At 36.5% G+C, this 22325-nt stretch overlaps 1 protein-coding gene across 1 annotated transcript; it reads right to left on the bottom strand.

Moving 5' to 3' along the window:
• Nucleotides 1-13194: 13194 nt before the first annotated feature.
• On the bottom strand, nucleotides 13195-21777 carry LOC122038726 (glyceraldehyde-3-phosphate dehydrogenase 2, cytosolic-like). The gene is made up of 9 exons (XM_042598630.1): nucleotides 21774-21777; nucleotides 21645-21668; nucleotides 21447-21547; nucleotides 21143-21258; nucleotides 20941-21040; nucleotides 20095-20161; nucleotides 13800-13879; nucleotides 13657-13722; nucleotides 13195-13530 (listed from the first exon to the last, which is right to left on the bottom strand). Exons 1-9 carry the CDS (start codon nucleotides 21775-21777, stop codon nucleotides 13195-13197), a joined length of 894 nt encoding a protein of 297 aa, XP_042454564.1.
• Between the last annotated feature and the right edge of the window lie 548 nt (nucleotides 21778-22325).

Here is a 22325-nt window from a genome sequence, read left to right as displayed (position 1 = left end):
GATCGAGTTCCATCCAAAGCTGTGATAAAGACACCATATAGGATATGGACTGGGAGAGATGCCCAGGTGTCTTTCATGAGGATTTGGGGTTGTGAGGCTTACGTTAGACGTCAAGTCTCAGACAAGTTAGGACCCAAATTCGACAAGTGCTACTTTATTAGATATCCCAAGGAAACTAAGGAATATTACTTCTATATTCCCAGTCAGCACAAGGCAGTTGTGGCAAAGACTGGGGTCTTTCTAGAGAGGGACTTTGTTTCTAGAAAGACTAGTGGGAGCACGTTAGATCTTGAAGAAGTTCAAGATGCGAACAATAGCACTGAAGCCTCGATGGAAGTTGAACTGGAACCACAAAGTGTTGTGGATGATGTTGTTCCACAAGGAGTTGAGGAACAACAACCAGTTCAAGTAGACATACCTCTTCGCAGGTCTGATAGGGTACGTCGTCAGCCTGAGAGATACTCATTTCTCTTGTCTGACCATGATGACGTTGTGCTCATAGATGATGAGCCTACCACCTATCAGGAAGCTGTGATGAGACCAGATTCTGAGAAATGACTAGAGGCCATGAGATCCGAGATGGAATCCATGTACACCAACCAAGTATAGACTTTGGTTTATCCACCTGAAGGGGTAAAACCCATAGGGTGTAAGTGGGTCTTTAAGAGAAAGACTGACATGGATGGACTTATCTATAAGGGTCGCTTGGTAGCTAAAGGTTTCAAGCAGATTCATGGTATTAACTATGATGAAACCTTTTCTCCAGTAGCGATGTTTAAGTCCATTCGGATCATGCTTGCTATTGCAGCATACCATGACTATGAGATATGGCAGATGGATGTCAAAACTGCGTTTCTGAATGGAAACCTACTCGAGGATGTGTACATGACTAAAGCATACTAGCAGAGTATGCAAGCTGCATAGGTCCATTTATGGACTAAAGCAAGCTTCTCGGAGCTAGAATCTTCGATTCGATGATGCAATCAAACAGTTTGGTTTCATCAAAAATGAAGATGAGCCTTGTGTCTACCAAAGGTTGTAGGGGATATAGTTGTCTTCCTTATATTGTATGTGGATGACATACTACTCATTGGGAAGGACATCCCTTTGCTTCAGTCTGTCAAGACCTGGCTAGGGAGTTGCTTCTCAATGAAGGACTTAGGTGAGACATCCCACATTCTAGGGATACAGATCTATAGAGATAGATCTAAGAGATTGCTTGGCCTAAGTCAGAGTACATACATTGACAAGGTACTCCTTCGGTTTACCATGCAGAACTCCAAGAAGGGATTTCTGCCGATGTCACATGGCGTGAGTCTTTCAAAGACTCAAGGTCCCTCTTCTAGAGAGGAGAGAGACCGCATGGATCAGATCCCTTATGCCTCAGCCATAGGATCTATCATGTACGCCATGCTATGTACTCGACCTGATGTCTCGTATGCTTTGAGCATGACGAGCAGATACCAGTCAGATCCAGGTGAAAGTCACTGGATAGCTGTCAAGAATATTCTTAAGTACTTACGAAGGACTAAAGAATATTTCTTGATATATGGAGGCAATGATGAGCTAACTGTAAAGGGTTACAGTGATGCCAGCTTCCAGACCGATCAGGATGATTACCGATCGCAGTCAGGGTTCGTGTTTTGCTTAAATGGTGGTGCTGTGAGCTGGAAGAGTTCGAAGCAGGACATAGTAGCTGATTCTACGACAGAGGCCGAGTACATTGCTGTATCAGAGGCAGCAAAGGAGGCAGTTTGGATCCGCAAGTTCATCACAGAACTTGGCGTGGTTCCCAGTATCGCTGACCCTATTGAGCTCTATTGTGACAACAATGGAGCTTTAGCACAGGCTAAGGAACCTCGCTCACACCAACGAACCAAACACATACTACGGCGCTTCCATCTCATTCGAGAGATTATCGAGAGAGGAGATGTGAAGATTTGCAGAGTACCTACAGAGGCTAACATCGCAGATCCCTTGACCAAGGCTTTGTCACAGAGGAAGCATGATGGTCACACTAGGTCATTGGGGCTTAGAGCCTACACTGATTGACACTAGTGCTAGTGGGAGATTGTTAGTTAGAGCCCTAGAGCCAATCATTTGATGATTGTATTATAGACTTATTGTATCATATTCTTATATAAATAAAGGCATTTAGTTTTTGGTTATTATACTTACTTGTATTGGTGCCAAATAAACTAAGTATAATAATGTCCTTGAGTAGAAGGTTTTCACCAATATCAATCGGTTAGTTGATCCGATAGTGAGATGATATAGGGAACACTACTCTTAATCATTCCTAGTCGAGTATTAACATTCAGGGACAATGTTAATTCAATAAGACTAGTATGTAGGTCAACTCGATGACTTGATCTCACAAGTCATGATAAAGAGATATCAAGTTGACACTTGGGTATGTATTGGAGAATGTATACTGAATGACCCACCATGAGAAAGTATCATGGATCGTTATATGAGTGTCATATACTTTCTCATGTGGCTATTAGTATGACTACTAGTCCGTAGACTTGAAGTCACCATGGATCCCTACATAAGGAGTTATGTACTTTGGTTTCGTCAAACGTCACTCGTAACTGGGTGGACTATAAATGCGATTACTGAGTATGTAATGAATTATGCAGAGGGATGTGAGTGATGTAGATGGGATCTATTCCTCCTATATGACGGGAGAGACATCGATATTCTTGATAGAGTGAGACCACTAAGTGCATGGCCATGCCCAAATGGGTCAATATGAGATATTGAGCTCATTTGATCGAGTGAGTCTACTTGGAGTTCAAGATTTAGATTGGTCAGAGGATGACACGGTCTATGCCTCACATTGATCAATCTAGATGTCTAGGATAGAAGGACACTTGTCATATATTGTGAGGAGTCACAATTAGTAGTCACAAGGTGATGTTGGATCTCAACATTCTTGTAACTTGGGTAGTAATGATGTGTTGCTAGATACCGCTCATTACTTATGCTCCTAAATGGGTTTAGGGGCATTGCCAACGTTACAAGAACCTATAGGGTCACACACTAAGGACAATTAGATGGAGATTAGGTTCATATGATGAACCAAGAGGATTAGATTCATATGATGAATCAAATTGGATTAAAAGTAATCCTAATTGGGCTAATTGAGTTGAACTCAAGTTGATTCATGTATTCAATGAGTCTAATTTAGATTATGACTCATTGAATCAATTTAATTAAATGAATTATATTCATTATAGTTAATTGGCTTGAATTAAATGGTTGGATTAGATCAACCATGAGAGAGATTAAGTCAAGTTTGACTTGACTTGAGAGGAAGAGGAAGAGTCAAGTTTGACTTGACTTTATGCCACATCATTTGTGACTTGGCATTAAGTGGCCAATGATGAGGTGCCACATCATCATGTTTAGCACATGTGTGTGCCACCTCATGGAGGTTACAAATCTCTTTAATGGCCACACTTAATGCAAAATGGGGGTTACACTTTTGTGAAAGTGGCCGGCCACTTTTGTGAAGGGAATGAATTCATTTTTCATTCAAGTGTCATTTACATCTTCTTCTTCCTCTTGCTCTCTCCTTGCTCTTCCTCTCCTCTCTTGGCCGAACACCATCTAGGTGCTAGCACACCTATTGTTTGGTCTTCTCCACCGAATTAGTTCATGTGGATACTTCTAGAGAGTTGTCTACTTTGACAACTTGAGATCCGGCATCTCCTTGGACGAGCAGGATACGAAAAGGGCACGCATCAAAGGTATAAAAGGTTTCGTCTTTGTAAATCTAGTGTAGATCTAGATTAGAAACTCGTACTCGTATTTTGTTTTATTTCCACTTCGCACGGATCCGGTGGCTTGGGGCTTCGGGGTTTCCGCGACGCGAAAAAGCAGTTTTCGCGGCCCGAAAACCCAACATAATTGTTGTGTAGCCTTCTATTTGCATTTAGTGGTCTCTTAAACCTCACTATTAGATATGTGCACAAAAAGTTCATGCAGCAGTATAAGGCCACCATTGGCGCTGATTTTGTCACCAAGGAAATTCTAGTTGATGACAGACTCGTTACCTTGCAGGTGAGTTTGAAATTGAACGAACCATTGGCAAGCTTCTTATTGGTTCCTTCATTTAGTGCTTGAATTGTGCATCATTTTGTGGTTTAGATTTGGGATACTGTAGGACAAGAAAGATTCCAGAGTCTTAGTATTGCATTCTACAGAGGAGCTTGTTAGGATGTATACTAAAAGTCTAGCTTTTGGTATAAACATTTATCTAGAAATAAGAATCACATTGGTTAAATATCTACATTTATGATAAATGTAGTTTTTCAATTAATTTATATTGTAGATAACATGGTGTGTGGTGTCACACACAGAAGATCATGTTATCGGTTCCTTATAAATTATAAACAGTAGGTCACGACCAAGATGGAAAGGAACAAACCATTGGAAGGTCGTAGTGTAATTAGGTAGTAGTTTATCTTAACTATATAATTACACTAGTACACTTAGAGTGTATTGAGTAGGACCATTAGAGGTCGTTTCTTTTATACTGATTTATAAAGGAATAAAGACCTCAGTTATTATGGAAGTGTGTGCTCTTAATCCTAATATAATAATAAGCACATATATTTGATATTTATTTCTTTAATTTATCAATAGGTGAGATTTAGTTCGATAAATCAATAAGCCCGATAAGTTGGGAAATGATATCACTTATAGTGTGTGTTGTTGATTATAGAAGAAAACTGTGTCCTAGTAATCTAGGTTGAGAATGTCCCCAAGAGGAGCTCATAAGGATTGTTATGTTAAACCCTGCAGGTGGACTTAGTCCGACATGACGATGAAGTTGAGTGGTACTACTCTTGGAGCTAGATATTAATTAAGTGAGTTGTCAGTAACTTACTTAATTAGTGGACATTTGTTATCTTAAACACAGGGAGACTAACACACTCATAATAAGAAGGAGCCCAAAATGTAATTTGGGATTGGTGCGGTAGTTCAATAATAGTTCTCTAGTGGAATGAATTATTATTGATAAAATTAAGTTGTGTGTTCGGGGCGAACACGGGATGCTTAATTTTATCGGGAGACCAAAACCAATTTCTCCTCTCGGTCCCTATCGTAGCCTCTTATTTATAGAGTACTATACCCACCTTCATACCCATGATAAGGGGGCCGGCCAAGCTAGCTTGTGGATCAAGCTAGGGCCGGCCAAGCCTTGATTCATGGGTGGCCGACCCTAGCTTGAACCCAAGCTTAGGTGGACGACCCCCATTAAATTAAAAGGAATTTTAATTTTAAATATTTCTTATGTGAAAGATATAATTTATTGGAGAGATTAAAAATTAAAATATCTCTTTTAAAAGGATCTGCAAAAGATTAAAGAAAGAGATTAGATCTCTTTCCTTATTTGTAGATTGGAAAGATATTTTATTTTTCTTCTTTATAAATTATTCACATGTAGAATAATTAAAATTATAGAAATTTCATTTTATCAACCATGAAGGGATTTTAAAAGGAAATTTTATTTTTTTAAATTTCCGAAGATAAATAAGGAATTTTAATTGTTGATTGAAATTGCTTTGTTTGGTCTTGTTGATGTGGCCGGCCAAGACATGGAGTTTTAAGAAATTTTGTTTAATTTTTCTTAATTAATTCATGTCAAGGAAAGTTAAGGAAATTTTATTGTAATTAAATTTCCTTATTTACCAAAGCTAAGGAATATAAAATAGGGGGTTGGGGTGCCTTCATGAGACACAACCTCTATTATTCTCTCCCTCTTTTCCTTGGTGTTGTGGCCGGCCATCATCTCTCCCTCTCTTCTTCTTTGTGGTGGCCGAAAATCTTCCTTGCTTGGAGCTTTTGTGGTGGCTGGATACTACTTGGAGAAGAAGAAGAAGAAGGAGAGAAAGCTTGTATCCCTTGGAGCTTAGTTGGTGGGAAAAGTTCTTCATCCTTGGATTTTGGTGCTTGGCCGAAACTTGAAGGAAGAAGAAGAAGGTGCTAGGTGGTCCTCATCTTGGAAGATCGTTGCCCACACAACGTCCGAGGTTAGAAGAGGAATACGGTAGAAGATCTAGAGGTCTTTCTAAAAGATATAACTAGTATTTTTCCTTTCCGCATCATACTAGTTATTTTTGGAAATAATACCAAATACAAGAGGCATGCGATTCTAGTATTTCGAATTTGTTTTCGATATTCTGTTCTTTGTTTTATTTCTTTTCCTTGTGATTTGATTGTTCTTTTCGGTTGACCTAAAGTTATTTTAGGAAATTAAATATTAGTTTTCCTTAAAAGGCTTTGCCTAGTCGGTGGTGGTTGTTCCCATATCCAAGAAGGCCATGTGCCTCGCCACGTCAGTACTGGAAGCCAATTTTGGAAATTAATATTTAATGGAATTAATAACCTAGAAAATTTGGATCGAACGTGTTAAGTTCCGCAGGAGATCCAAGTCAAAACCTAAAAGAACAAATAGATTAAACTTTGGATCAAACGTGTTAAGTTCTGCAGGCGATCTAAGTTTAATTTAAAAGAACACATGGTAGCTAGGAAAAGGTTTAGACCTTTGTACAAAATTTTTGTACAGTCGAACCATTAGGTTTTCCGATTAGCAACCAATAGAGCTGACTGCTGCGTCTTGGTCTATGATGTTAATGTCCGAAGATCATTTGACACTCTAGATAATTGGCATGATGAATTTCTTAATCAGGTCCATAGTATTATCTCTTTGGCTTTCTAGCCTAACTTGGCATTTTTTTACTCTAATTTTGTATATCTTAATGCTTTTGTTTGTTGATTTTCTGAAATATAATCCCTTTTCTGGTATTAGTTTTAGATACATTAGGATCTTATAGACTGCATCTTGAATTGAGTCTTTCTTGAGCACGTGGCAAAGTTATAATGTCTTGGCTTCTAAATGTAAATCTTGTTTTTTCTGATTTTCAGTTTATTAATTGCATTTTCTAGTCTCATTCGCATGACACACTACAACAAAAACCGTTGTAACTGAGGGCGTTGTAGAATGTATTACCCTACGACAACAGTTTTGAATCCGTTGTCTTTGTAGACATTTGACAACGGTTTTTATCCGTTGTTGTTTATATGCTCAAAATTTGACTATGAAGGATATGACAACATTTTAAAACCGTTGTGGTAGATAATTTCAACAACAGAAATAAACCGTTGTGGTAGACTTTTTTACAACAGATATAAACTGTTGTGGTAGATAATATTTGACTCGTTTTGTTTTTTTACAATAGTTTTAATATATTTTACAACGGATAAAACCGTTGTCTTTTATCACTTTTTACAAAAAAAATTCGTTGTGGTTTACCTAGTTTTTACAATATTTTTAACTGTTATCTTTAATGTTCATTAATACCAAACAACCTGTAACATCCACGAATTTCTGAAGCTAAGTATGTGAAGATTTTCTCTTAGAATAAAAGAAGATAAGATAGAACCAAAAATATATAAAAGAAAAAGGAATTGGTAAAGGATTGAACCTTGAACCTTCTTAAATTAAGAATTATGGAATTACCACTAGACCATCATAAGTTATTGTTGAATAGAGAATGGAAAGTGTAGATAAAGATAAAAGTATGATTAAGAGAAGGAAGCAAGAAAACATCAAGTAGCTTTCTTCCTCTTTCTCTTGATTAAGAAGCAAGACAAGTTGTCTTTTCCTTCCTCACTCTTTTTCCATTTTCGTGGAGATACAAGAGGGAATAAGAGGAGAGGAACTAAGGGGATGAATGAAGACATTTTCTTCATCATTAAGAGAATAAAGGAGGAATTAAGAAGAAGGGAAAGCAAAGTTTCTTTTGCTTCTTACTCCCACCTAGCATAAGAGGAAAAACAAAGAAGAGTTTTCATTTTTTCTTTCCTTTCCTCACCATTGCCGTGACCTAGAGTATCCCCTTTCCCCTTTTCCGAAAATCCAACTAAGGTGTTCTCCCTAAGAAAACCAAACCACAAGAAGGGATCCTCAAGATTTATCTCTCACAAGCAAGAGAAGCAAAAGGGAGCACTAGAAGGAGAAGCTTTCTTCTTCCTCTTCACAAAGGGTATCTTCTCTTAGGGAAAAGACCAAGCAAGAGGAGGTGAGTATCCCCTCACCTGTGGTACAAGTTGTTATATGATTTTTGTTCGAGTTTAGATTAACAATCTAGGGTTTCTTTTGGGAACTTTCGGCCATGACACTTGTAAAACTTATGGAAGCTCAAAACCAAAACCCACATGCTTAAGTTTTCTTCCTCATGATATGCTATGAATATGACCTTGATATTTCATGCTTGTATGTGGCTTGGAGTTAGGTAAAACCCCACCTTAGGGTTCGGCCATGAAGAGACTTAAAACCCTAGGGAAGCTCAATTTTAAAACTAACATGTTTATGATTTATTCTATGATGTGCTATGAATGTTCTCTTGATGTTTTATACTTGTATGTTGCTTAGAACTAGTAGGACCCTACCATAGGGTTTCGGCCATGAGGGGATTAAATACCTTAGAAAGGCTCAATTTCAAATCTAGCTTGCTTATGTTTTACCTTATGAAAGGATATGAAGATAACATAATGCATTTGAGATTCCATGTTGATTAGGGTTAGGTTTTTACATGGTAAACTTTCGGCCAAAATAAAATGTAGGGCTTAGGCAAGCTTAAATTCAACCCTAACATGTTTATGTTCTTCTTATGATATGCTATGAAATTTATAGGGTACTCACATGCTTGTATTTGGTTGAAAAATCCTAGAAGAAGTAACAAGTATGAAGTTTTCCATAATATGTTATGTATGTTCTCTTGATGTTTTATACTTGTATGATGCTTAGAACTAGTAGGACCTTACCTTAGGATATCGGTCATGAAGGGATTAAATACCTTAAGGAGGCTCAACTTCAAATCTAGCTTACTTATGTTTTACATTATGAAAGGATATGAAGATAACATAATGCACTTGAGATTTCATGTTGATTAGGGTTAGGTTTCTCACATGGTGAACTTTCGGCCAAGTGAAATGTAGGGCTTAGGCAAGCCTAAATTCAACCCTAACATGTTTATGTTCTTCTCTATGATGTGCTATGAAAGTTATAGGATACTCACATGCTTGGAACCTATGTTTTGTGGCATTCGGCCACCTATGTTTATGGACTTAGGAAGCTTGAAACTTTAATCTAATATGCTCATGTGGTTGCCTATGATAAATGTATGGAAATTGTTTAGGGTTCACATGTTTACATGCTATTTGTAACCAAGTTTTGGACCTTGTATGTTTCGGCCAATGTGGGTTTCTAAACCTAGGAAGCATAGAACCTAGATTAAATATGCTCATGATGTTCTTTATGATAAATGTTATAGAAATGAAATTGGGTTCATATGCTTGTATGATTTCATGCAACCTAAGTGAGCCTATGCATGTTTCGGCCACCCTTAGTTGGTTGCGGATTTAGACCAAATTATGATTCATTATGTACTTTCCTTTGCCATGATATGAATTAGGAAAAGTTAACTCGTGATCCATGCATGATTATGTTTTCTTTTCCTTCCATGATATATTATATATGCTCGTTTAAGTATGCTTATGAACCATGCATAAGAATGATACCTATATTGGCTATGTGCCCAAATGTGATGGCTACGTGCCCAAATATGATGGCTATGTGCCCATTTATGCATACCTTATGAATGACATGAACATGATATGCTATGAATGACATGAACATGATATGATATGAATGACATGAATATGATATGATATTAATGACATGAACATGATATGCTATGAATGACATGAATATGATATGCTATGAATGACACATGATAAAGATATGATATAACATGTATTTTACTTTGAATGGCTTGTACCAAAAGGGTGGGCTCCTTATGCGCCCCTAGGTCGAATTACGAGCCTAGTAAAGGGTGGGCTCCTTACGTGCCCCTAGGCCGAGCTACGGGTCTAGTTCCTAGTAGGTTCAAGACTAGCTACCTTGGGTCTACTTAGGATGCGCGCATTATGTATGTATGTGGTACTAAGCCGGGCCCCTTCATGTTGAGATTATTTTCAAGTACTATATGATACTGTTTTAAGACATCTCACACATGACATAAACCATGTTTTGAAAAGCATTTTGCACATGACATTTCCCATGTTTTAAAGGACATCTTGCATCCATGCTTACGATATGATGTGAAATAATGCTTACAGTTATGCTATGATATGATGCCTTGATGCTATGAAAAGAAATGTCATGATGCTTTCACTTATGCTATGATGTACTCTTATGCTATGATATGATCTATACCATGTTATGATGATTTATTATGCTATGATATGATCTATACCATGATATGATGATTACTTATGCTATGATATGATTTATACTATGATATGATGTTACTTATACCATGATAAGATTTATGCTATAACATGTTGTCACGTTATGTTACGATAATATTGAAATCCATGCCATGATATGACATGTTTTATTTATATGATGATATGAGCGTCCTTTATTCTATGATGTATGATATGATGAATTTTACATGATATGTTGGTTTTGTGAGTAGGAAAGGATCTCACTAAGCCTTGAGTGCTTACAGATACTTTTCCTTGTACCACATATAAAGGTAAAGGATGGATAAACTAGAGGAGCAGCAGGAAGGGGCAAGAGATGTGTGATGGTGACTTGGCTAAAGAAATAAAATGACCTGCTGAAGTGAACTTAGAATAATATGTTATGTTATGTGATGTCTTTCATGATTCCCTATGCATGTGTTAGGAATGAATAATATGACTATTTAAGTTGAACCATGTTATTTCATGTTCATATTCTTAGTATGATTTTAGAAAAAAAAAATAAATATGCTTCCGCTGTATGTATGTTTATGTATGCTAAGTCAAAGAAAGAAAGTAACCCCGCCCTCACTAGGCAGGAGTGGTAAAGGGCCGGGCGTTACACAACCAATCTTATTTTACTATAAACAAACCACCAATACAAAACTAAATATTTACTACATTAAATCCAAAATAAACATCCATATATAATTCATCTTGTAGCCACATATACAAAAATATACAAAATGAGTTGTTACTCATCAAAATACACAAGTTTTCCATTACTGTTCTCCATATATATTAAATCACATGTTTTTCATTTGTTGTTCTCCATATGGCTGTTAATTTACAAATTAGCAAGGCAAGCTACATCCTAACAAAGCTTACTTCTTGCATCAAAAAAACTCAAGTCTCACGAATTGCCCGACCTACAAGAGAAAAATTTAACAAAACTTATCAAATTTCATAATTCCAAAAGGAGAATGTAATTAACCAATCTGTAGTGCATAGAAGGCAAAAACAAACCAAATGAAGGAAACAAAAAGAGGTGTTTATTAGAGAATAACAGTACATGGAATCTACTAGGAGCAGTGATACCTAGCTTAGCATAGTTTACTAAATAATTAGCACTGCATGCAGCTAACATTATTTAAGTGAACTATCATCCAAGATTAATAGAATCCAAGCAAAGTGCATTACATCCATTAACATCTTGAAACAAAATATTCATGTAATTTTCTGTGCCATTTTCCAAACTGCAGTAGCTTTGAGTATTTGGTAGGCACAATATGCTTTTCCATTTTGCAAGTAACAAGTTGCCAAGAGTTGCAAATTGATCTGCAATAAACAGACCCATCACAAAAGCATAAGTGAAAGTAAAAAACATGGGTTCAAAATCTTCCAATTAAAACTTGAACCAAAAGAATTGGATCATCATGATGAGTTATGTTAGGGTGAATTGTTTGTAAAGCTAAAACAACCAAAAATTCCTCAAAATAGAAATCACATACGCACAGCTTTAATAATTACATAGGACACCTAAAAGAACCAAAGTGTCAATCAATTAAGTGCAGATTAAGAGCTATAACATTCACTACATTCCAGCTGGAAAAATAGATTTTTCATTCCCATTTCATCAATACAAAGAGAAAATTTAACAAATTTAGCTGCAATTCAAGGGTAATTTGCACTGCTCGTCCAAGCAAAAGTATATAGAGCAAACTATTAAGAAATCAAACTACAATATATAGATGTTTTGTATATCAATATACTATGGATCATACACGAAATGCCTTTACAAGCTCTTCATTTCATTATTCTCAAGCAATCACTAACATGCATATAGATTAACATAGTTGTGCTTGATGAAGCATCATAATTGTCATTCGCGATGATACTTGCAAGGTCCAACAAGATGGAAGTAGGAAATAAAAATTTGTCATCAACAATGAATTTTGAATGTACTTTTGCCACAGTAGAATTATGCTCAAGGAGTCATCAACAAAGTATGTAGTTCAACATAGTAAAAATTTAAATGCCATTGTAAAAAGAAAAAATAATAAATTATAGGATTAGACAAGGAAATTAAACTAGTAAATGAAACAAACACAGGTACAAAATTTAGGACATCCCAATAGATATCAGATATTCCTTGGACGGTAGAAAAATGCTAGGTAAAACGTTAAAGATGTATACATGGAGACTTTGAGATAGGAGGAAAAACAAGATTAAGTCATGGCATATAGATGAAAACCATAAGGAGAGTACAAACAAGAAATTTGTAGAGCAACTCATAAGATACAAAAGGTCATCATCTAACAATTCACAAAGAGATAACTTCCACATTGTCAGTCCTTGCATAATTTGGAAACAACTAAATAAGCTACTCACACAACCCAACCATTATTAATTTGGGACCACAAAGAGAGGCAATAAATAAGGGAAATGTCAGCTAATTCTGCTCATGGTAGAAATGCAAGAATGAAGTATTGAGCAAAGGAGATAGCTAGCTGTGAACAAATAAATTATTGGTAGTAAGGAATCAAAATCAATAAGTCATGGAGTCACAAACAAAGTGTTCAACCATCTTTTGAAGTCTAGTAATTTATACCTAGTAATGAATATAGTCTAGTACGCAATCCACCCATTCGGATCGCACTTCGTCAATTTCTTCGTTGGAGTAAATTGTTTTCTTGAACTGTTAACAAACCCAGATTAATTTAGTAAAAAAAATCAGTAATGAAGAAGCAAAGTCAAATAAAAGAAATTATTTGAGAAAATTGAGAATATGTCAAATATGCCAAGCAAATGAGAAAAAAACCAGAAAAACATACACTGACCAAATCAGAAGCTGAAAATTTATGGTTGCTAAAACGAGTCCTCAAGTATTCTCAATGAAGAATTAAATATGTACTCACAGTGTGGTGCCCGATTGAGTAGGAAATTTACCTCATTTTTCATCACTACCCAACGTGCAGGCCAAGCAACATGGGTCCCTATAGCGTCACCAATGGTGTCACATTCATTTGGAATGGGAAATGGCAACCTTGCTGAATTCTCCACAACCTCATCAATCGAGACGCGCATGCAATTCATGGGTAACGGGACACCATGAAGTAATTTTTCATCCCCATTGACATGAACAACTATACCATAGGCCACAATATTGGACTTTGATTTCAGTGACAGTGCAACTAGCATATCCTAGAAGACAATCAATCATGTCATACATTGATGCACTCATTATTACAAATAATATTAAGTATCCATAATTAAATACATATATACCAACTATATATGTAAAGATGCAATTTTAAACTTGAAAGACACATTACCAGTGATGGAATGCAAAGTCGTCATCAAACCTTCCACAATTCCAAATCTATCATGAATGACCTATCATATCAAAGAAATCGATTACCTATCACCAATTTCATCACAAAGCTAAAATGCTCTGTCTCAAGTTTAACAACCTTTGCAAGAGGGGCAAGGCAGTTGGTGGTGCATCTAGCATTGGAGACAATATTGATGTCAGATGTGTATGTATGCTCATGTAACACCCCTAGATAGCCTAGATAAAGTAAGGGCAATGAGAGTACGAATGTAATGAAAAGAATGTGTAGATAGTCTACGTTGAATGTTACGATGGGAAGGATTTAGATGATTAAAAACTTTATGAAAGAAAATAAAGTTGAGAATATAAAGTTCTATACATGATTTATAATGCAAGGAATTAATGTAAACAAAAGAAATATGAGATATTATATATGCATGTATGAAATATTTATGCATAATGCATATACATGAATTATTTTGTACAAAAATATGTTAGGAGAAGGATTTGATCCTTGGTTCTCTTATGGATGCATGCATGTGTTAACCAAGTGTGATAGGAGTGAATATTGTAAGAGGAGAGATGGGAATTATAATTAAAGGAAAGAAAGGAGAGAAATTAAGAGAAAGAAAAGAGAGAAACTCAAGAAGCATTTCTCTAGCATATTCTTTCTCATTAAGAGGAGAAGTAAATGAGGAGGATGAATCAAGTCAAGTTTTCCTCCCCTCACTTTAGTATAAATAGGCATGGGGGGGGGGGGGCTTCATCCTCAACTCACTCTCCTCCTCTCCTCCATTTGTGCCGAGCACTCTCCCTCCCTCTTTCCTCTTGTTGCCGAGAGCAACAACTCTCCCCCTTCTTTCTTTTTGTTGCCGAGCAACACAAGAGGAAGAAGCCTCCTCTTCTTCCTCCTCCTCTCCACCAAAAGACCTAGCCACTTCTTCCTCCATTGGTGCCGAGCAAAGCAAGCAAGGAAGAAAGGTCCACAAGCAAGTTCTCAACTCTAGGAAACTTAAGCAAAGAAGGTAAGCTTCCCCTCACCTGCGGTACAAGGCTTTCATGTGATTTTCGGATTCTTTTTCTATGCCTTGAAAGAAAGTTTTCCCCTATGTTTTTATACATATATGATGCATGATCAGAGGTGTATGTAACCCTAGAATTTCAATCAAAAATATTGTAAATAGGTTAGGAAAATTATTGTCTAACCAAACTAGTGCAAGGTTCCCTCTATGAAATGCTAAGGACCTTCCTATGGTTTTCTTGCTTGGAAGTTGATTGGAACCAAAAGAACCCCACTCTCATGTTTCGGCCAAGAAAGAATTTAGGGTTAGGAGGACCTTGAATTTAAAATAACTATGCTTATATGACATGATATAAAGTTCTTAAGAGTTGTATACTTGTATGTTGAAAGAAACTCATGAACCTTACTCTTAATATTTCGGCCATGGTAAGGTGATGGTTTAGAGAAGCTTAAACAAATTTCTAATATGCTCAATGACCTCTGTGATATTATGTCATGAAAGATGATTAATGCTCTCAGGTTTAATTGGAATGTAGAAAATTAGTTACATGATTTATGACATGTAAGATCACAAGAGTCCTAGCTTGTTTATGATCCAACTTTGTGTATGATGTTCTTAGTAAATCTTGCTATGAAATTTACTTAGGTTTCCCATGCTTTAGGCCACTTAAAGGAAGTTTATATTCTATGAATTTCGGCCAAGTAAGGTTTAAAGGACCTAGAGGCCTTGGAAATGAAACCTAAGGGGTTAAAAGTACTTCTTATGAAAACTTGATAATGTGTGAATGTGATACATGTTTGTATGACCTAAATGAATCATTATGTGTTCGACCATGAAGGGATAGATGCCCTAGAAACCCTAGAACAAAAATTAAATATGTCTATGCCATGCTGTATGAAAATGATATGATAATAAGTTAGAATGCATGATTGCTTTAGTTACGAAATGATATGCATAATGAAGTTATATTATGAAATATGCCATGATGTGTTATAGCATATAAAATGCTATATATAATGAAAAGAAATGAAGTCATGTTATGATATGTGATAGCATAGAAAATGCTATACATAATGAAAAGAAATGAAGTCATGTTATGATATGTGATAGCATAAAAAATGCTATACATAATGAAAAGAAATGAAAAGAATAAATGCATGAAAGATTGTTAAGGACATGATATGATAGTTATGCATGATAAGTTATTTTTATGGTTTGTACCAAGGGTGGGCTCCGTAAACGCCCCGGGGTCGATGGAGTAAGACTCGGGCCTCGTCAGTAATGGGCCTTTGAGTGCCCTAGGTCGATGGAGTAAGACTCGGGCCTAGTATGTATGCATGGTAGGGCTCAAGACTTGCTACCTTGGACCTACGCATTATGTATGTGGTACAAACCGGGATCCCAAATGATGATGATATTAATTTCAAGTACTATTAAGTATAAGTTTTCAAATTCACGATGCATTGCCTACATTCATATGTGCTTGAATTATATGATGATATGATATAATGTCATGTGATATTATGATATGAATATGATGCCCTTGTATGTCTTATGCTTGTGATTTATTTGTTTTATGATATGATATTCATGCTTCTATGAAATGATATGTGAATAAGAAAATGCATGATATGTTTGAATAGAATGATATGTTATGTTATGACTAGTTGAGACGATGATATGTTGATCCATTCTTGATATACGATGATTCTCGGTTTTAGTGAGTAGGAAAGGAACTTACTGAGCATGTGCTCATAGCTTACTTTCCTTGTACCGCAGATAAAAGAGAAAGCTGGATGAACAACGGAGCAGCAGGAGGAGCAGATATTGATGTGTGTGGTGGTGGCTCGGCTAGGACGATTCTGACAAATTAATATTTTTAGTTATAAGTTCAATATATGCACATTTGAACAAATCAGAATATGTGATATTATGCTTAATAAATTAAATTCTTTAAAATTTTTATTCTTCCGCTGTTATAGTAAAACATGTACGTAAGTAGTATAAGAACGTAGCGCCGCCCTTGGGTAAGAAGGGTGGGCGTTACAGGTGGTATCAGAGCCAGGTTAGCCAGCTCACTACACACACATCAAGCTCCTTCCTGCCGCTCCAAGTAAGTACAGTTGCATAATTTATTTATATGCAAAAAATAGTATGATACTCTAGGATGCATGAATGGTAGCCTAGGAAGGATACCTTAAGTTATACCCTAGAGAAGGGTGCATGATGATAAGTAGGATGCATGAATGGTAGCCTAGATACAAGAACCTTAGGCTATAACATAAGAGGGTCATAAAGCAAAAGACTGTCGCAAGAGCAAAATTAAATGCTACGACTGTGGACTGGAAGGACATCTGTCTAGAGACTGCCCTACCAAAACTAAAGCACCACAGTATGTGCCGAACCAAGGTGGTCCCGCAAGGTTACACCAACTGCAGACTTCTATTGAGGGACCTTCAATAAGTCAAGGGAGATTGGAAGCTCCACCAGTATCTAAGGAATCGGAGCAGAAATTATTATTCTAAGTTCGGGGACGAACTTTCAATAAGTAGGGGAGTTTGTAACACCCCTAGAAAGCCTAGATAAAGTAAGGGCAATGAGAGTACGAATGTAATGAAAAGAATGTGTAGATAGTCTACGTTGAATGTTACGATGGAAAGGATTTAGATGATTAAAAACTTTATGAAAGAAAATAAAGTTGAGAATATAAAGTTCTATACATGATTTATAATGCAAGGAATTAATGTAAACAAAAGAAATATGAGATATTATATATGCATGTATGAAATATTTATGCATAATGCATATACATGAATTATTTTGTACAAAAATATGTTAGGAGAAGGATTTGATCCTTGGTTCTCTTATGGATGCATGCATGTGTTAACCAAGTGTGATAGGAGTGAATATTGTAAGAGGAGAGATGGGAATTATAATTAAAGGAAAGAAAGGAGAGAAATTAAGAGAAAGAAAAGAGAGAAACTCAAGAAGCATTTCTCTAGCATATTCTTTCTCATTAAGAGGAGAAGTAAATGAGGAGGATGAATCAAGTCAAGTTTTCCTCCCCTCACTTTAGTACAAATAGGCATGGAGGGGCTTCATCCTCAACTCACTCTCCTCCTCTCCTCCATTTGTGCCGAGCACTCTCCCTCCCTCTTTCCTCTTGTTGCCAAGAGCAACAACTCTCCCCCTTCTTTCTTTCTTTTTGTTGCCGAGCAACACAAGAGGAAGAAGCCTCCTCTTCTTCCTCCTCCTCTCCACCAAAAGACCTAGCCACTTCTTCCTCCATTGGTGCCGAGCAAAGCAAGCAAGGAAGAAAGGTCCACAAGCAAATTCTCAACTCTAGGAAACTTAAGCAAAGAAGGTAAGCTTCCCCTCACCTGCGGTACAAGGCTTTCATGTGATTTTCGGATTCTTTTTCTATGCCTTGAAAGAAAGTTTTCCCCTATGTTTTTATACATATATGATGCATGATCAGAGGTGTATGTAACCCTAGAATTTCAATCAAAAATATTGTAAATAGGTTAGGAAAATTATTGTCTAACCAAACTAGTGCAAGGTTCCCTCTATGAAATGCTAAGGACCTTCCTATGGTTTTCTTGCTTGGAAGTTGATTGGAACCAAAAGAACCCCACTCTCATGTTTCGGCCAAGAAAGAATTTAGGGTTAGGAGGACCTTGAATTTAAAATAACTATGCTTATATGACATGATATAAAGTTCTTAAGAGTTGTATACTTGTATGTTGAAAGAAACTCATGAACCTTACTCTTAATATTTCGGCCATGGTAAGGTGATGGTTTAGAGAAGCTTAAACAAAATTCTAATATGCTCAATGACCTCTGTGATATTATGTTATGAAAGATGATTAATGCTCTCATGTTTAATTGGAATGTAGAAAATTAGTTACATGATTTATGACATGTAAGATCACAAGAGTCCTAGCTTGTTTATGATCCAACTTTGTGTATGATGTTCTTAGTAAATCTTGCTATGAAATTTACTTAGGTTTCCCATGCTTTAGGCCACTTAAAGGAAGTTTATATTCTATGAATTTCGGCCAAGTAAGGTTTAAATGACCTAGAGGCCTTGGAAATGAAACCTAAGGGGTTAAAAGTACTTCTTATGAAAACTTGATAATATGTGAATGTGATACATGTTTGTATGACCTAAATGAATCATTATGTGTTCGGCCATGAAGGGATAGATGCCCTAGAAACCCTAGAACAAAAATTAAATATGTCTATGCCATGCTGTATGAAAATGATATGATAATAAGTTAGAATGCATGATTGCTTTAGTTACGAAATGATATGCATAATGAAGTTATATTATGAAATATGCCATGATGTGTTATAGCATAGAAAATGCTATACATAATGAAAAGAAATGAAGTCATGTTATGATATGTGATAGCATAGAAAATGCTATACATAATGAAAAGAAATGAAGTCATGTTATGATATGTGATAGCATAGAAAATGCTATACATAATGAAAAGAATAAATGCATGAAAGATTGTTAAGGACATGATATGATAGTTATGCATGATAAGTTATTTTTATGGTTTGTACCAAGGGTGGGCTCCGTAAACGCCCCGGGGTCGATGGAGTAAGACTCGGGCCTCGTCAGTAATGGGCCTTTGAGTGCCCTAGGTCGATAGAGTAAGACTCGGGCCTAGTATGTATGCATGGTAGGGCTCAAGACTTGCTACCTTGGACCTACGCATTATGTATGTGGTACAAACCGGGATCCCAAATGATGATGATATTAATTTTAAGTACTATTAAGTATAAGTTTTCAAATTCACGATGCATTGCCTACATTCATATGTGCTTGAATTATATGATGATATGATGATATAATGTCATGTGATATTATGATATGAATATGATGCCCTTGTATGTCTTATGCTTGTGATTTATTTGTTTTATGATATGATATTCATGCTTCTATGAAATGATATGTGAATAAGAAATATGCATGATATGTTTGAATAGAATGATATGTTATGTTATGACTAGTTGAGACGATGATATGTTGATCCATTCTTGATATACGATGATTCTTGGTTTTAGTGAGTAGGAAAGGAACTTACTGAGCCATGAGTGCTCATAGCTTACTTTCCTTGTACCGCAGATAAAAGAGAAAGCTGGATGAACAACGGAGCAGCAGGAGGAGCAGATAGTGATGTGTGTGGTGGTGGCTCGGCTAGGACGATTCTGACAAATTAATATTTTTAGTTATAAGTTCAATATATGCACATTTGAACAAATCAGAATATGTGATATTATGCTTAATAAATTAAATTCTTTAAAATTTTTATTCTTCCGCTGTTATAGTAAAACATGTACGTAAGTAGTATAAGAACGTAGCGCCGCCCTTGGGTAAGAAGGGTGGGCGTTACAGCTCATTCACTCCCACCACAAACATAGGTGCATCCTTGCTTGGAGCAGAAATGATGACTTTCTTGGCACCACCCTGGTATTCAGAAAAATAGGGATTCTCATCCTTGTCTTCCAATGTCATTTATACATGTCATCAATAGCAATAATGTCTAAACAATCTTCCAATATAACATAGGCTTGAATTTTATCAAAATCATCCAGCTGTCTTATAAAAATAATGAGACATTGAACAAGATTATTACTATAGACAGCAACATGCAGAATATCATTACAGGCAAAAAAATTTCTATGCAAGCTAACAAATATGAAGTCAATATTTAGATTTGTCACCTTTGAAAAGACAAAATCAACAACACCTTCATATGCTAGCACCAACATATGAACTTGTGCTTCAAACTGCTTCACAAAATCAGATTTATCAACATGTACCTTCTTATGTCATAAATTTTTTGAGTCAATGCAATTCATATATTTTCATTCACAATTTTAAGGAACTTCAAGGCCAGTGAATCCACATGTAATGGTCAGCAGATTTGGGTCTCTAATCTGACCATGACTCAAGAATCAAGATAGGAACAAAAATGTGAAATGGTGGGAAGTAAAATAATCTAGAATGAAGTTCCTAAAATCGAATGTATATTAGTTGCACGCAGTATGTATTTTTGTAACTAAGGTGGCCCACTTGATCACTAATTACATTAAATCTACATGTACAAGCATCAGACACAAACAACATAAAACTAGTCCGTAACATTAATCTCATTCCTTGATTTGCAAAACTAGATTCGTCTTCATCAAAGCAAGAAGATCCAGTGGAGAAATGCAACCTACGATGCAATAATTCTCACCTACCTTTAAGTGAGCAGCAGCCTTGTCCTTGTCTGTGAAGACACCAGTCGACTCCACAATGAACTCAGCTCCAGTCTCGGCCCAAGGAATCTCCTCAGGGTTTCTAAACACAAACCACAATCTCTGTAAACAACTTTCACCAAAATTGAAACATGGAAAGCAGCTTCTTCTATCAGTATGACACAGATAACATGAGTTTAAAGACCTGATGCCAAAGACAGTAACTTCGTTCTCTCCAAAAAGAAGGGTCTTGGAATCCTTCACTTTTATCTCATGATGCTTCCATTGTCCATGCACGGTATCATATTTAAACATGTATGTCTACAATTCATTAGCCACGGTATAGTGTCAGATTCAAGATTCAAGGAAAAACTAATCATATAGTTAATCATAATGTAGCAACAATAGGGCATGAACCCACTCTGCACGGATGCTTAAAAAATATCAAATCAAGCCACCAAAATCAAAACCAAACAACTAAACTAATACACACACTACAAGCAGAGTACCATGTAGTCGGTTGTGATGAACAGATCATTGACGGCGACGAGCTCCACATGATCGCTCTGAAGCGTGACTCTAGTGACCAACCTCCCAATTCTTTCGAAACCTAATAAGTGGTACCAAAACAAAAGTAAAGGCCTGCGGAACCTCGATCGAGGTCTTGACTCATAGGAAATCATACAGCAACTAAGGAGGAGGCCTACCGTTGATGCCGATCTTGATCTTAGCTGCAATAAAAACCACCAAACGAAAACAAAAGAGGAAACCAGGAGTCAAAATCAAGATCACAAAAACATAAAAGAGATGAAGAGAAAAGGGGATCGAAGGCGTACCCATGGTAGCGAGACAAAACGGGCTTGTGAAAAGGGCATGAGACTATAGTGTCAGCGAGGGAGCTATGCGTCCGCCCATTAAAAGGAAGGACTTTCTTCATTTCCCTTCTACCAATTTTCTGTTCCCCCAAATTCCATCTCCCTCCATCAAGTGGCGAGCCGTGCAAGACCTAGAAAACCTATCCGAACACACTATTTCGACCAATAAAAGTGAATAACAAACAGAAATCTATGCTTAAAACCAATGCCTTCAGAGATCAAACACCACAAATGTTGACATATGAGCAGGCAAAGGGTACGATGAAACAAATCTAAAGCTAAAAAGAAGAAGAAAAGAGAATGTTGCGCTTGCAAATACAAGTATAGTGGAATCAAAAGTAGGTTTCATTTTTTGAGACAAAATTTATGAACGAAGACAAGACCTAGGTTATGAATCTACCTTGACTATGGCTCTAGCACAAATCCAAAGAAGACAAGACCTAGGTTATGAATCGACGGAGTAGGAGTGCCACCTTTGGCGAAGAAATACACCTCGTCTGATCAAAAGGTTCC

The sequence above is a fragment of the Zingiber officinale genome, chromosome 1B, assembly GCF_018446385.1.
Source record: "Zingiber officinale cultivar Zhangliang chromosome 1B, Zo_v1.1, whole genome shotgun sequence".
Lineage (NCBI taxonomy): Eukaryota > Viridiplantae > Streptophyta > Magnoliopsida > Zingiberales > Zingiberaceae > Zingiber > Zingiber officinale.
Note: the sequence above shows the minus strand (reverse complement) of the source record. Positions and strands in the feature narration are given on the sequence as shown.

What these genes read in the sequence shown, in the direction of transcription:
- LOC122038726 (XM_042598630.1), bottom strand. An exon ending in TCATCACAACCGACTACATG is followed by an intron (nt 21,259 to 21,446) that starts GTACTCTGCTTG and finishes AATGAATTGTAG; the next exon opens with ACATACATGTTTAAATATGA. An exon ending in GCCTTGCCCCTCTTGCAAAG is followed by an intron (nt 13,723 to 13,799) that starts GTTGTTAAACTT and finishes TTGATATGATAG; the next exon opens with GTCATTCATGATAGATTTGG.